At 35.4% G+C, this 14,212-nt stretch overlaps 3 protein-coding genes across 4 annotated transcripts in view; 1 reads left to right on the top strand and 2 right to left on the bottom strand.

Annotated features, from left to right (window-relative positions):
• The window catches only part of LOC129809918 (CD2-associated protein), a 37,574-nt gene extending 37,088 nt beyond the window's left edge, over nt 1–486 (bottom strand). The window contains exon 1 of the mRNA XM_055860063.1: nt 8–486. Coding sequence (XP_055716038.1) covers nt 8–38 — 31 coding nt within the window. The 5' untranslated portion in view covers nt 39–486. The remainder of the gene's footprint in view (nt 1–7) is intronic.
• Nucleotides 487–489: 3 nt separating this feature from the next.
• Nucleotides 490–7,670, top strand: LOC129809919 (3-hydroxyisobutyryl-CoA hydrolase, mitochondrial). Of its 2 annotated transcripts, none has more exons than XR_008752687.1 (5): nt 490–573; nt 630–790; nt 852–1,654; nt 7,292–7,473; nt 7,564–7,670. XR_008752687.1 is itself a non-coding variant. In XM_055860064.1 (5 exons), the coding sequence occupies exons 1-5, from the start codon at nt 571–573 to the stop codon at nt 7,592–7,594; spliced, it is 1,119 nt and encodes a 372-aa protein (XP_055716039.1). In that variant the 5' UTR covers nt 490–570; the 3' UTR covers nt 7,595–7,670. The 2 variants fall into 2 exon arrangements, 1 of the variants encoding a protein (XP_055716039.1); XM_055860064.1 differs by having other exon boundaries at nt 7,292–7,412.
• On the bottom strand, nt 7,656–9,413 carry LOC129809920 (GTP-binding protein SAR1). The gene is made up of 5 exons (XM_055860065.1): nt 9,290–9,413; nt 8,756–8,829; nt 8,509–8,628; nt 8,136–8,437; nt 7,656–8,073 (listed from the first exon to the last, which is right to left on the bottom strand). Exons 2-5 carry the CDS (start codon nt 8,796–8,798, stop codon nt 7,957–7,959), a joined length of 582 nt encoding a protein of 193 aa, XP_055716040.1. The 5' UTR covers nt 8,799–8,829; nt 9,290–9,413; the 3' UTR covers nt 7,656–7,956.
• Between the last annotated feature and the right edge of the window lie 4,799 nt (nt 9,414–14,212).

The raw sequence follows: 14,212 nt of genomic DNA on the forward strand, positions 1-14,212 counted from the left end.
AACTTACCAGTGTTTCGTGTTGTCGTCACACTATCCATTCTTTGTCGATGTCACCAGACGGGATGGAGGTGCAGGAAGTGGCTGTTGTGCGTCACCAATGGGAAAGTTCTGTGTTGTGGCGAAAATAGAAGTTTTCTGTGTCACTGGCTCTCCTCCTCACTCACTTCTTGCTGTGCAAAAACCAGCCCAAAAAGGCCACTAACATAAAAGGTTCTCTCCACCGTCACTATTTTTCCACTAAAACCATGCAAAATAGGGTGTCACTTGTGCTAAATCACTTCACTGGGGATTTCTGCATTTTTTCCACACAACACTTAACGACCCTGCCCAGATGATATCATTTTAATTTGATAAAACACCAAAATGATACACCTAAGCGACAAGAGGTGTGACGCCATTTTGGAATTTCACCCAAAAACGCCTAAACAACAACACCCAATGCTGCAAGCGACATCTGTTGGGCAGCACAGGCACGACTGAAAATCCCTGGAGAGTGTATAAAAGTGAGGTTAGGTTGTCTTGTTTTTGGCCACTTTTTTTTGTACTGGATTACATAATTCCTCCAAAAATATGGTAATTTAGCAGTAATTTATTCACTTACAGCGACTAATTTCCTAATTGAATTGCAGATCCTGTCTAGAGCAGTCAGAAATAGTGTGCCGACTGTGAAATATGCCCGAAAAATGGCATCAAAGCCTGCTACTGTGGTCACTCAGGAAGTTGGCAATGCAGGAATCATCATTCTGGATCGCCAGAAGGCTCTGAATGCCATCAATCTGGAGATGGTTAGGTAAAGTCTCTATCCTTCTGTCTAATTTGTGGCCTTCCAAATAAAGTTTCCTCAATTTCAGGCAAATCTACCCAGTTCTTAAAAAATTTGAGGAAACAAAGCAACTAGTGATCATCAAAGGAGCCGGGGAGAAGGCTTTCTGTGCCGGGGGAGATGTCCGGGCAATAACTGAGGGTCCATTGGAGGAAGCTAAGCACTTCTTCCATACAGAATACATGGTAAATGCTACGATAAAAGCCCTCAAAAAGCCCTACGTGGCTCTGATCGATGGGATCACAATGGGAGGAGGAGTCGGGCTTTCTGTTCACGGGAAGTATCGTGTGGCCACAGAAAGAACCCTCTTCGCAATGCCAGAGACCGCTATTGGCCTCTTTCCTGACGTCGGAGGCGGATACTTTCTCCCACGATTGTCCGGGAAGCTGGGAATGTTCCTGGGACTCACGGGATTCCGCCTCAAAGGCCGAGACGTAGAGAAAAGTGGTGTGGCCACTCACTACTGTGAGTCTTCCAAGGTTCCGGAACTTGAGGAAGCTCTCTGCAAATGCTCCTCTGACCAGGAAGTAGCAGACACTCTGGCTAAATTCTGCCCCAAGGACTCCTCGGAGTTCGTCCTGGCCAAGCACATGGGGAAGATTAATGAGTGTTTCAGTGGAGCGACTGTGGAAGAGATTCTGGAGAGACTCAGGAAGGACAATTCCGAATGGGCTCAGGGAGTCCTCAAGGGATTGGCCAAGATGTCTCCGTTGAGCATGAAAGTGACCAAGAAGCAGCTGGATCTGGGCGCCAATATGACCTTGCCTGAAGATCTCGTGATGGAATACCGGATGGCTGTTCGTCATGCCCAAGACAGCGACCTCAAAGAAGGTAAGTGTCTTGACTAACCATTTTTTTTCTTAAATTTTTATAACGTTGATTAAAAAATTTAACTGCTCGAATTCCATGAGAAATTGGCTAGAAATTGGGTTTTCGGTGACCCCCCATAAATCAAAATTCTCTAGCGAACTAACTTACTGAAATTACTCTTCACCCCTTTTTATCCGCATCAAAAACTTTATTTTTATTGCCTTTCCTTAAAATTGGCCCTGGTGATTTCGTTCATTTTTATTAACCCATTCCTTACCATGGTATTATACATCATACACAAATCTAGTGATTTTAGATGATTTATTTTCCAGGACAATTGATATTCGAATTTCTGTAAGGAATGGATTTTTAGTTACTTTAATCCTTCAATTACTTGGAAAAAAATAGCCCGACAGAGATGGGAATACACTTTGTTGTTCTTTCTCGCTTAGCGTGAATCATGCAAAAATTTTGCTCAAAATGACGGACGAAAATTCGACATCCCGTCGAATTTGTTAAAATTGGCCTTCATCCTCTTTCCTGATTTGAATTCTGGTTGCCAATGTGTTTTCTTGAATAGTTACTCTTATAAACTTTTTGAATAGATTTTTTTCTTGAGCGAAAATTTGATCTTTTAAAAACTTTTTGGAACATCAGAAGTAAAAGAAATAACCGCTAGAGGCGCTAATAACAAGAATTTTATTTTCTTCACAAAATTAATTACTTTATACTTTACTAGAGTTCGAATTAAAAATCATTAATCCTAAAATTTGAGGTTAACTTCGACCTAACCTCACAAAAACAAAAAAAAGAATGACTAACTGAAAATTTCCACGTTCAATGTGATATGAAATTTTGTCAGTTTAAGAATCAACAAATTTTTTGTCGAAGTTTCTCAAATATTTTTCAAATCTGTTCTAATTTTAAGGTTAGAATATCATATTTAAATTTATGGAATATTTGTTGAATCTCTTTTTTCTTGTTTTAATCAAAAATTCTATACAACAGATAAACGGGTTGTTTTTTATGAAGAGGTTTCTCTAGAATTTGAGGTTAAGTGTAACCTAAAAAAAACATCCCAATGCGGTAGATTTCTAAATTGAATGTAAAATGTAATTTCCCTACAAAATCAAGTTAAATAAAAATCTACAATTACTCTTTTTTATAATTTGAACAAAATCAAAAAAATACTCTAGCATTCTAGACAGCTATGATCTCTGTCATGTTTTTGAGGTTAGAATTTATTTTGTTTGAAATATAAGATTTTTTTTAGACATGTTTTGCAAAAAATATTAATTGTGCAAAGTATCCTAGGTCAAGTCGAGTCATATCGCTTTCGCAGCAGAAACTCAAATGTGTCCGCCATTGGGCTTCATTCCCCTAATTCCATTCTTTCTTTCATACTAATCAAAACATTTGCTGAATGCTGAATATATTTGTACAGATTGCAGCAATAAAACAGGAGTTAGAAAAAAAATATGTGCAACAGAAATTCCATACGAAATTTTGTAGGCCAACACAACTCTCAGCAAAGAAAATATAAGAATGAAGAAAATGCATTTTTTCAGTTTTTTCACCAAATTTAACAAAACACCTTAAAAATTTTATTAAAACTGCAAGGATTTGTTCCGGTTTTGAAGTTAAAATTTGATACATTTTAGGTTTGAAGATTTTTAATATGCATAGAAAATAATGAAAGCAGGTTTATTAATATTTTTAAGCTTAGTCACGTTCGGCCTATCGGCGAGAAGCATAACAAGTTAATTAAAGTAAATTGTTAGATCTTCGTTTTTCTGATTAGATAACAAGCATCTTCTCGTGTAAAGTTTCCAGTTTGAAATTTGTGATCTTGGACTGACAAATTGTATTCCTATTGGAAGAGGAAGAAATTTATAAAAAGTTTTTGCTAATTTCGTTGGTTTAATGGTCAATAAAACCCAGAATGGCTTAGGAAGCGTAGAGGAGACTGGGGCAAAAAGTCACAAAACGGATATTTTATTTTTTACAAGCTACTCGAGCGTTTAAAAAAATTAGCACAGTTTTACAGGAAATTTACCGCTCTACAACTTTGTGAAAGTAATTTTCCTGTATTTTGTAAGGAAATACGCTTATCGAGCCAATTTCTAAAAGGTAATTTTATGACTATTCTCAAAAATGCTAGGGCAAATAGTACCAGACATAGGGTATTATCAGAAGCATGACATTTCATATGTTTCTAGCGTGCTGAAAAAACTTTTGGGTTTATTAGCTGTTTTCTTTCATTGTAGAATGAATTACCAAAAAATATAAATATAAAATAAAAGCCAACTTAATAATGAATAGGCAACCGAAAACTACAAATTGGAAACCTACGTAGTTTTGGAGATATCTTGTGAAACGTGTACGAAAACAGGGAAAAATTTACACTAAAACCGGTCGCATTTTTCAGAGCTAATGTCACCCCCTGGGTATTATCATATTTTGATTCGCTTCATTACAGGCTTCCGTAAATTTGAAAAAATACCTAGATGACATATTTTCATAGAAAATTTATTCATCTACACCTTTGTAAAACACCGTTTTCTCTGCGAGAAAAGTGAGAAAACGAGGAAAGCGCTTTTCAAGATATTTTAGAAAAAAAAAACACAAAAGACTGCAAATCGTTTGACCCGTTTGACCAATGCAAACAACAAGCGGCGAGACATAATGACGTTTCCCTGTAGCCGATCGGCCGCAAAGTTTCACAGTAACAGAAAATTCCCTGGAATTTATCTTCTATTTTTTTCGCGAGAGTTTCCGTGGAAATAAACGCTAATATTCCGCTTGGAATTCTGCGGAGTTATCAGCTTTTTTTCGCCTGGATTTCCTGGAAAAAAAAAGTCCGAGGAATTTTCTTGCAGTTATCTAAGAGCATTCCCTGGAAATTGAAACAAAATTTTTATTGAATATTCCGAGTATATTTTCTGGTATTTTTCGAGCTAAGACTCCATGGAAGTAAACGCGAAAATTCTGCAATTATTTTTCGTCCTAACGCTATATAATTCTTGCGAGCTAGACATACTCAAATGAACGATATGGTAACAATATTTTCAACTCAAAAATAGAACAACCGAGTGTTCGTCTGATATATGAATACTCTCCAAGTTCTAAGCTGCCAATTGGCACTTATCGTCCATATTTGTGGATGTTTTTTTTCTGGAAAATTCTCTATGAAAGTTCCACGAAATTTTTAATCAATTTTTCGAATTATTTTGAAGAAAAATATTTTTAAAAAAATCCACTGGAAAAGTCGTGGAATTCCGCAATAATGAACCACGGAAGCTTCTAAGGCCGTTGCATGGAAATTTCCACGGATAATTTCATGGACATAAAGAGGATTTTTCCAAATTTTTAAATGGCTGACTGCCGATTGTACGCTAATAATCCATAGGAAAAGCCGTGCAAATATTCGTCAGAGAAAAGTCCATGGAAACTCGCGGACATTTCTTATTAGAAGGTCCTACCCCATAGCAAAAGAAAGCGGAATAGGAATAACAAGCGAAAAATTCCTCAGAATTTTCCACTATTGTTCCTTAAAAAATTCCATATGGATTTTCCATAATACGTTCCAATGAAAATTTAATGGATTTTTTATATAGAATACATCCATGGAAATGCTCGGGGAATTTATGTGGATTTTTCCACCAAAATAAAATGGAGAAAAAATGAAGCTGTCACATGCACCTCATGATTTTACTTCCGAATATTAAAGAAATAGCAAAGATTACGAGGATTATAATGTTTTACTAAACCAGCAATAACGAATTAACACTTTGAGCAATACAAAAATATTTTATAAAAAAAAATAATTTTTCCTAAAATATATATTAAATAACATAAAAACAGTATTATTTTAGGTTGGCGGCCTATTTAATGTAATCACTTCACTATTACGTACACGAAACGCAGGGTCGCATAATTAATTATATTATAATTGCCACATGAATCAATAAAAAAGTTTGCGGAATTGGAAATAAATTATCCACGTTGTCACAACAGCATTTTATTTGTTTGACATTCGAGAAAAAAAATTGGAAAAAAAACCATATAAAACCCTATGGAAAGATAGTGGAAATTTCCATACGATTTTTCCAGCTTATCCCGCGGACGTTTCACATGTGAGTTTCACGCCGGAATTCCAGCATATCGTACTTGAAATTCCATGGAGCACTATGATTCCAATGGAATTTCCGGCTCCAAATTCCATAGGAAAACTTAGTGGAATTTTAGCGTCAAATTCCGGCGAATTTTGCAATTTGGACGCAAGTTTTCCACTGGAATTTCCGTAGAATTTTGCTATGGGGTATACAGAGTTCCGCAAATGTCCATGGAACGCTAGGAAGAAACTTAGCGTCAAATTCCATCTCGGAAGCTTACGCGGATTTTGAGCGGTAAAATCCAGGGAATTCCACGCGGATTTTTAGCGGTAAAATTAGCAGACATGGCAGAAAAGGCTGCTGGAAATCCAGTGGAATCGCTGCGGCCGTTGGCTATAGGTTTCTTTTCGCCGTGAGCCATCAGAAATTGCTTTGCTTTTTTGTTACTTTTTACCCAAAGTGGCCATTTTTAATAAAACGAATTTCTGGAGAAAAGAACTTTTGTGAAATTCTAAAATAGATAGCGGATTCGTATTCAAAAAATCCAAATTATTTAGAAAATATTCACCAGTGCATCAATTTTGGAAAATAAAGGTACAGTAGACTCTCTCTCAATCGGGAATATGGGGCAAAATGTCATCCGGTTTAGCGATAGAATTTAGCGTCAAAGCCTTTGTAAATTCCACAAAAAGTGCTCAATTAAAGTGCTCAATAGGAAGAACTACAGCGAATTTGAGCGAATTAGCTTCATAATTAAACGTGAAAATTGTCAACAAAATTTGACGCCTGATTGAAAAAGAGCCGATTGAAGGAGAGTCTACTGTAATAATTGTTATCTTCTGCAAGGAAAATATATCAAAAATAGGGCTAAAAATTTCGATATTTTTTATTTTCTAAATTCCTTGTTGGAATTCTAAGAAACTTACGACATTGAAGAAGGTCTATAGAGGCTATCTATAGAAAAAATCTTTTTTTTTTACCTTGGAAGATATTGAATTTTGAATTTTTCGATTTGTGACTTTTTGCCCCAGTCTCCCCTATTGATTTGACGGGGCAGAATTCTTCAAGAAATTTTGTCTCAGGATCCATCTTAAATCTTTTTAATGGTTTTGTTTACTAATTTAGAAACAAAAGACCTTCATAAACGGGTTTAAACCCGAAATCTTAAGGCCTCTTAAAGACGATAAAGGATTACATAAATGAAATTCAGAAGAAGAACCTCTAATTGATGATCTTAAACTCTCAGTAAATGATAGTTCAGGCTTATATTTTACCGATAATTTTACTTGTTAAATATTCTGAAGGATCAACCTAATTCTTCTTAGGGTTTAAGAGCCTCGACAGACTTGAGGTTTAGTAAGAGGTTTAACACCTATAACAGGCAGAATTCAAGAAATTTTGTATCAGGATCCCTCTTATCTTTTTAATGGTTTTATTTACTAATTTAGAAACAAAAGACCTTCAAAAACTGATTTAAACCTCAAGTCTGAAGGCCTCTTAGGGTTTTTGCTTTAGAGTTTGTTTTTCTGGATTTTTTTTGCAGGTGTTCGTGCCTTATTGGTGGACAAAGACAATCAACCGAAGTGGAATCCAACAACCCTGGAAGAAGTCACTGAAGAACGCGTTGATTCCTTCTTCAAGCCACTTCCAGACGACTTGAAATTGTAATTCCGCGTCTCCGGGATTCATTTTCATCCATTCGCAAAAAAAAATCCAATTGGCGAGGTGTTGGGCTTTTCAAATTGAAAATTCTCGCATCATTCTTTGTGCTAGATGCCTTGGGAAATTTTTTCTAACTTCTTTTTCCTTTTGCAGCCCATCGGACATCCTTAAGGCCAAACTGTGACACGAGGAAGCGTGAAGGAGAACTAAAAGTGCATTTATTTTGTTAAATAAAAATCTTGTTATTCCGACTTTATAAATTTTATTTTTTTCTTATCGATTCCCCCACTGAAGTTTTTTTTTGACAATTTTCTTTAAGAAACCTAATAGAACTAAATGTATTTTTTCTTGCTGCTCTTCTGGCAAAATTTACATCAGCTTTTACAATGGTAATTAAGTTATGAAAAACAAAATAAGGACAAAACTGAATATTCAAAAAGAATATTCCTCTGCGGTTCTGCTGTTCACTTTTTTTTTGTGTTTGGATCTTTTGCTTTTTCTCGGGTTTTTTGTGGAAAAACAAAGGATTGGAGGGAGACACAGAACTTAGTCAATGTATTGAGCTAGCCAGCGAAAGCCCTCACCGTAGCCTTGTCGCTTGAGAACGGAGCACATGAAGAGCTCCAGGGGACGTCCAGGTAATTCCGATCGTGGGACTTTACCCTGTTGAAAGGGAAGTTGCTTAGGAAAAAAAATAAGAGGAGGAAATTGCGCGGAAAATTTACCTTTCCCGTGGTTAATTGATAAAGCTGGAAGAAATTTCTCAATTCATCTTCACTGGCTGCACCGGGTTTGTCGATTTTGTTGCCTAGAATGAGTACGGGACAATTGGAAAGGGCTTCATCAGTCAGCAGTGAATCCAATTCGATTTTGCTCTCGTGGAAACGTCCCCGATCCCAGGCATCCACCAGGAATACAATGGCATCCACAGCCGGAAAGTAGTCCTTCCAGACACGACGGGCCTGAGTGTGGCCGCCGAGATCGAATGTGGTGAAGCGCATATTGCCTATGGACAGCTCCTCAGATGCTGGAAAATAAAGATTAGGTTCACTGCCCTCCCAGCCGGAATTACCAGGCCTTTGGGGCCTTTAGACTTACTGGGATGAAGTGTTGGAACGTGCTGTGCTAGTCTGTCATCTTTTAGCATGTGCAGAAGAGTTGTTTTGCCAGCATTATCCAATCCCAGGAAGAGTAACTTGCCAGATTTCTTCCATAAACCTACAACATTCATTACTCAATCACTTCCACGCTCCATCAACCACGTTAAACACCCCAATTTGCCAATCCCTCTACACCTGACTTTCACCAGGCCACACAGAAAGCCTCCCGGACCATCAGAACTTACCGAGATATCCTAGAACGCCAGTAAACCAATCCCAGATGAACATCTTTGTAGAGTCTCACTTCTCCGGTGAATATCTGCAAAATCCCCAAATCCATTACTCCACCTGTCCACTACCTACATCCCCCACTGCCCCCATCCCACCCAGCACCAACAAAACCCCTTCCCAACCCTCAACAAAGCCCCATTTTCCCGGAAATGATCGTGTCTTTTGTGACGTGACTCAGCTTTTTAGGTTATCCAACAATAATTTGGGCTTCGCAGTGACAAAATCAGCCCCTCGGGACACGCAAATAGCCTCGAGTGTTGGCAAAAGACAATTTTTTGCTAGTCATTAAAATCACAGCTAGACCTTGGAATCTTCATGAAGAGGCACACACAAAAATTTTCAGGTCTCTTCTATTGATTTCAAAATTCTTCAGCAATTTCATATTCAAAATGTCACCATCAGAGGCTGATTTTCTCACGGGAATTTTCACACCAAGACACCACACAAAGATTGAAATTTTATCACAGATTGATGCGCAGTGATAGTACCTTTGTGATAGTGCACAAGAATGGAATTACAAAGCAATAATTAATATAAAAATTAAAGAATTAATCTAGACGTAGACGTGGTTGACAAATGACAGGAATTCCACCCGCAGCGACACTTGCGGGGAATCTATGAAACATCGGCAGGTGAAAGAGACATCTGCCAAAAGTGTAATCTTTAATCTTACTATGAATTTGAATTATTTGAATTTATTGACAGTTTTTTTTAGGTACAAAATAAATTTAAAAAAATAAAAATTAATGTTTTTACACTTTTTCTGACTTTGTAGGCTTATGCCCAACGCACAATAACTTTTGTTTTGTAAATATGTTTTTGAAAGTTCAATGAGAGTAAATGAGATGTAGATCTAGTCATCTCGCTCTCTCTCATAGGAAATTTTGAAAACATATTTACAAACAAAACTTAGTGTGTGCTGGGCATTACTATGGAGTTCATATTTTTTTTAAATTTCACATGATAATAAAGAAAAGGACAAAAAAGGGACGGAAGAGTCCCATAAACTTGGCAGAGTGCTCGAATGTACGTGACAGAGCTTTTCAAGATTTTTCACAAAATTATTGTGTCCGTGACGGTTGACTATCGATTTTAGTTAATAAATTTAATAAAAAATAAAATTTAATCTTACTAGTTCTAAATTAATTTTAGAATAGGGAAGACCGGGGAGGTTTCGGACAGGGGTAATATGGGACGAGGCTATTTTTTCATTAATTTTTGAAATAAATGGGATTTAACCACTACTCAATTGTAAGTGTTGTGTAAAAAAGTGTAAATTTTATTGTGTAAATTCTATGAACACTCTCTTAAAAATTGATAAAAATGGTATATTTTTGATGTCTCAGTTTTCCTCTTTGTATTTTATATCAGCTATATATAATCAATACTTTTTTATCGCATTAGTTAGCAATGTAATCTGGGAACATATTTTTAAAAGAGTTTCAGAGATTATGCACCCTTGTTTTTTACAGTGGAGTTCCTCAAATTTGAACTCCTCAAATTTGAACGACGATTGAGTTCAAAATGTAAAATTTGAGGTTATGTGAGGAAAATTTCGCTTGGAGTCTGAATGACAACTATTTTTCTCTGTTGTTTTGTTTCCTCATTATTATCGCATTATATTAACTTCCGCAACAAATTCTATATATTTCACAACGAATTACATCTGTCATATTGTCTCCTAATCATCCGGATTACAAAGCGGGCACTGTAATTCCCAATTTGAAATTGGGAATTACAGAGCCCCCCTTCTAGACCAGCGTCTTTGATGGTACCCTTATGGGTTCGGCACACCTTTTAGATCAGGAAAATTTCATAAAATCGAAATTCACATCCCTTTCTTTCATAAAAGTTTAGTATATCTACTCTTATGCAGTCTTCTTCTTCTTCTTTTGAACATCACACTAAATTAAATTTAGTTCAGTCCAATTTGAGGTTGAAAGAGTAGGATAGACTTATGTAAATCTTTTGAGAAGGAAAGGGACGCGAATGTTTTTATTAAACTTTACCGATCTAAAAGGTGTGCCGGATCCATTATGGATTTTTTTTTAAATTGGTTTATTCAATTAGCTTTTTAGTTTATTTTTACGAAAAATAAAAAAAGAAAATTTTTGAAAAAAATCTTTTTTGCTTCAAATTGCAATAATCTCGAAAACTAATATACCGATTAATGATTTTTTAAATTTGGTCTACACTGAAATAGATCTACAACATAAGCCTAAAATACACGAAATTGGTGAGATAGATTTCGAGATAAACTTAAAAAAAAACCAAAAAACCGAGTTTTTTTCACATTTTACAAAATATATTTAAAAAAAAAATCGAAAATCATTGAAAATTTAGCTGTCTATTTTCGGCATCAGGAATAGTTCAAATATAATGTACTGTGAAGATATTCTGTCGATAGACGAACATTTAATAGGGGAAAGTACTGCCCTTTCGAACGTTCATGCCTTCGAATAATGTAAATTTTCTTTAAGTTTTCCTGAGAGACTTACACAATTCTATTAAATATTAATTAGCTTCTTATCAATTATCGATATTTATATAATAATTATGTGTAAGTTTGTGAGGAAAATTGAAAGAAATTCACATTACACATGGAAGAGTTAAGGGGCGCTCACCAAGATATCAGTCCTGGGCGCCAAAATCTCTTGGTACGCCACTGCCAATTTCTACTGGAAATCTCCCTCTTGTGCAAACTGTAGCAGTTCAGCAGTTGCCTACAGAGACAATTAAACCATCAATGCTTGGAAATAAATAATAATGTCTTCTCCTGAGGATATTCAGACTTTGCCCAGTCCCGTTAAAAACTATTCTGTCAAGAAAAATATCTCGAGAAATATCCTCTACAATTCTCATATATTCTCATCTCTGTAGGAAAGTGATTAGGAAAAAAATACATTAAATGATTGACAAAAAATGACTCTATTGTACAAATAAGATTGATATTAATTTCTTAGTATGAAATAAGAGATTAAACATTTTTATTTCTCGTACAAATATTTTTAATCTAGTATTTAAAATTAATTAACATGCTCCAATAATGAAAATTATGCGAGAAAAAAATGCGTCCCAAACATCCACTTTTGCGTCCCATACTGCCCCACATCGGGGAGGTTTGGGACAAAGCGTCAAGTAAAATGTTTTATCTTCTCCAAGAAAACTCAGTTGTTTTCCAAGTTCTATCGAGTACTTTTTATAAAGTCAATATTCTTAAGTATCCTATAGACTGCATGAAATTGTAACACATTATCGTGATTTTTTGGAATACTGTCTCAAAGTCAAAACATGAAAAAGTGTCCTAACCTCCCCGGTCTCCCCTAAACATTTAATCTTCGAAAATTCGATGTCGAAATTTTTCTGTCATCGGTCATCATTTTTTCTATTTGACCTCTAGCCTGTTGACAAAGTTTTGAAAAAATAAAAATAAAAATATTAAAGAAAGATAAATTATAGTACTTTATCGATTCAATACCGATTAAAACTGACGAATTTGGATTGGAAATATCCAAACTTAGAAAAAGAGATGACAAGGCGTCCAAGCTTTGTGGAATGCTTGAAGAGAAAGAGCTATTCGTGTATTAACTTTTCGCATGCTTTTTGGGTATACATATATGTACATGTACACACCGCTTTACTACCGATTAATTTGATTGATAAATTAAAAAAAAAATCATTCAAAATTAAGAAATTTTAGGATTCAAAATATTTTAGCATGAGTACCGAGCTTTTGAAGAAATAAAGAAGTAAATCCGAGAAAGGATTTACTTTTTCACGGACCGGCTCATGACCGATTAAGTCCGCTGTAGTCGGGTTGGAAATTTCAAGATCTTTCAAAAAATCCAAATTTATCCAAATCGGTTAAAAACCGAGCCCTCCAAAATGATTGACCTTTGACCTTCAATGATTCAATGACGAATTTTCCAGTCCTAGGTATGTTTGGACAAAATGTTCAAAATAATCATTGAAAAAGCTTGGGAAAATATTGAGAAAAACCGAAGAAACACGGTTTTGGAGGAGTGGTGGAGGGAAAGAAAAAATCGTCTGAAGATATTGTTTTTTTTTTTCTTACAGGGAACCATCGAAGACCGGAAGTTGATATCTTTTTCCGTATAAGCTCAAGGACGGTGAGTGACAAGTATAAGCAAAAGGACGATTATTATATAAACCTGCTCTCTCTTTGATTTCGAGCATTAAAAATTAAGTAAATCGGTTGAAAAATGGACCGTCCAAAGTGGTTAAACTAGGACCTTCGAGAATTCGATGTGGTGAAAATTTTCGGTCTTATGGTGTCTACACACTAGTAGAAATTTTCGTGAAAAATGACCATTTTTAAAAAAAATTCTGATGTTTCTGCCTACAAGGATAGGGGAAATTTTTTTTAAAAATGCATTTTTTAAAGAAATTTCTACTAGTGTGTAGACGCCATTAGACATATGTATGGCCGAAATATTCATCAGGGCTACCTTCGAAACTTTTCGAAAATAAAAGAAATCATAGGAGCCATTTTCGAAATAAAACTAAAAACATGGTTTTAGAGGGAGGCTATGTGGATATGGTCAGAACGTCCGGCCTAAAACTATAAAGCGGAGAAGAAGAAGAAATCTTAGAGTGGAAAGAGGGGGTGAGGGGAAAAGGAGAAAAAAGTATCTCGAGATAATATCCAATTATAAAGGGTCATCGAAACCCATCTGATCTCTAGCCCGGTAACCAACTTACGATCAAATAAAAATAAAATATTTAATAAAGACATATATCAATTACGAGTACTTTACCGATTCGTTACCTTATATTGGGATCAAAGCAGACAGATTAGAAATTTCAAGACCTTTCAAAACAACAGATTATTCATAAAGGGTGCTTGGTAACAGATTAAAAATAAACGAATTGTATATATTGCGATATCTTTAAATTCGAGCAATTACATTTGAAGCCTAAGCCATAGGCACATATACGGCTTAAACCGATAAGCGACTTAATGTTTTTCGTAGAAGAACCACAAAAAATCTCAGCTAAAAGCATATAAATTTAATGGTTCTTCTTTAGTTCAAAAACGAAAAAAGTCTTATTAAAATTAAAGAGTTTATCTAGTACTTTCTTGGTTAAAATCCCCCGTAATTCTTTATCTGTTTATTAACCCATAATTTTTGTAAATTTTAAAGATCTTTTCTCGAAAAATAAATTAATATATAAAAAAATGCAGTGCACATTCCCCTCATAAAAAGACGATAAAGAAGTTATCGTATTCTTTAGCAATCGGGATATTCGGGTAAGTTCTATACCATTTTTTTAGTTCTTTTTGTTTTTCTTTATCAGTGTAAATTGAGATAGCTTTGTTCGCACACCAATTGATTCTTTCCAATTCTTTCTCTAGAAATTAAAGAACAGAAGAATAAAACACCTGCTCT

This window comes from Phlebotomus papatasi, chromosome 1, assembly GCF_024763615.1.
Source record: "Phlebotomus papatasi isolate M1 chromosome 1, Ppap_2.1, whole genome shotgun sequence".
NCBI classification, from domain to species: Eukaryota; Metazoa; Arthropoda; class Insecta; order Diptera; family Psychodidae; genus Phlebotomus; species Phlebotomus papatasi.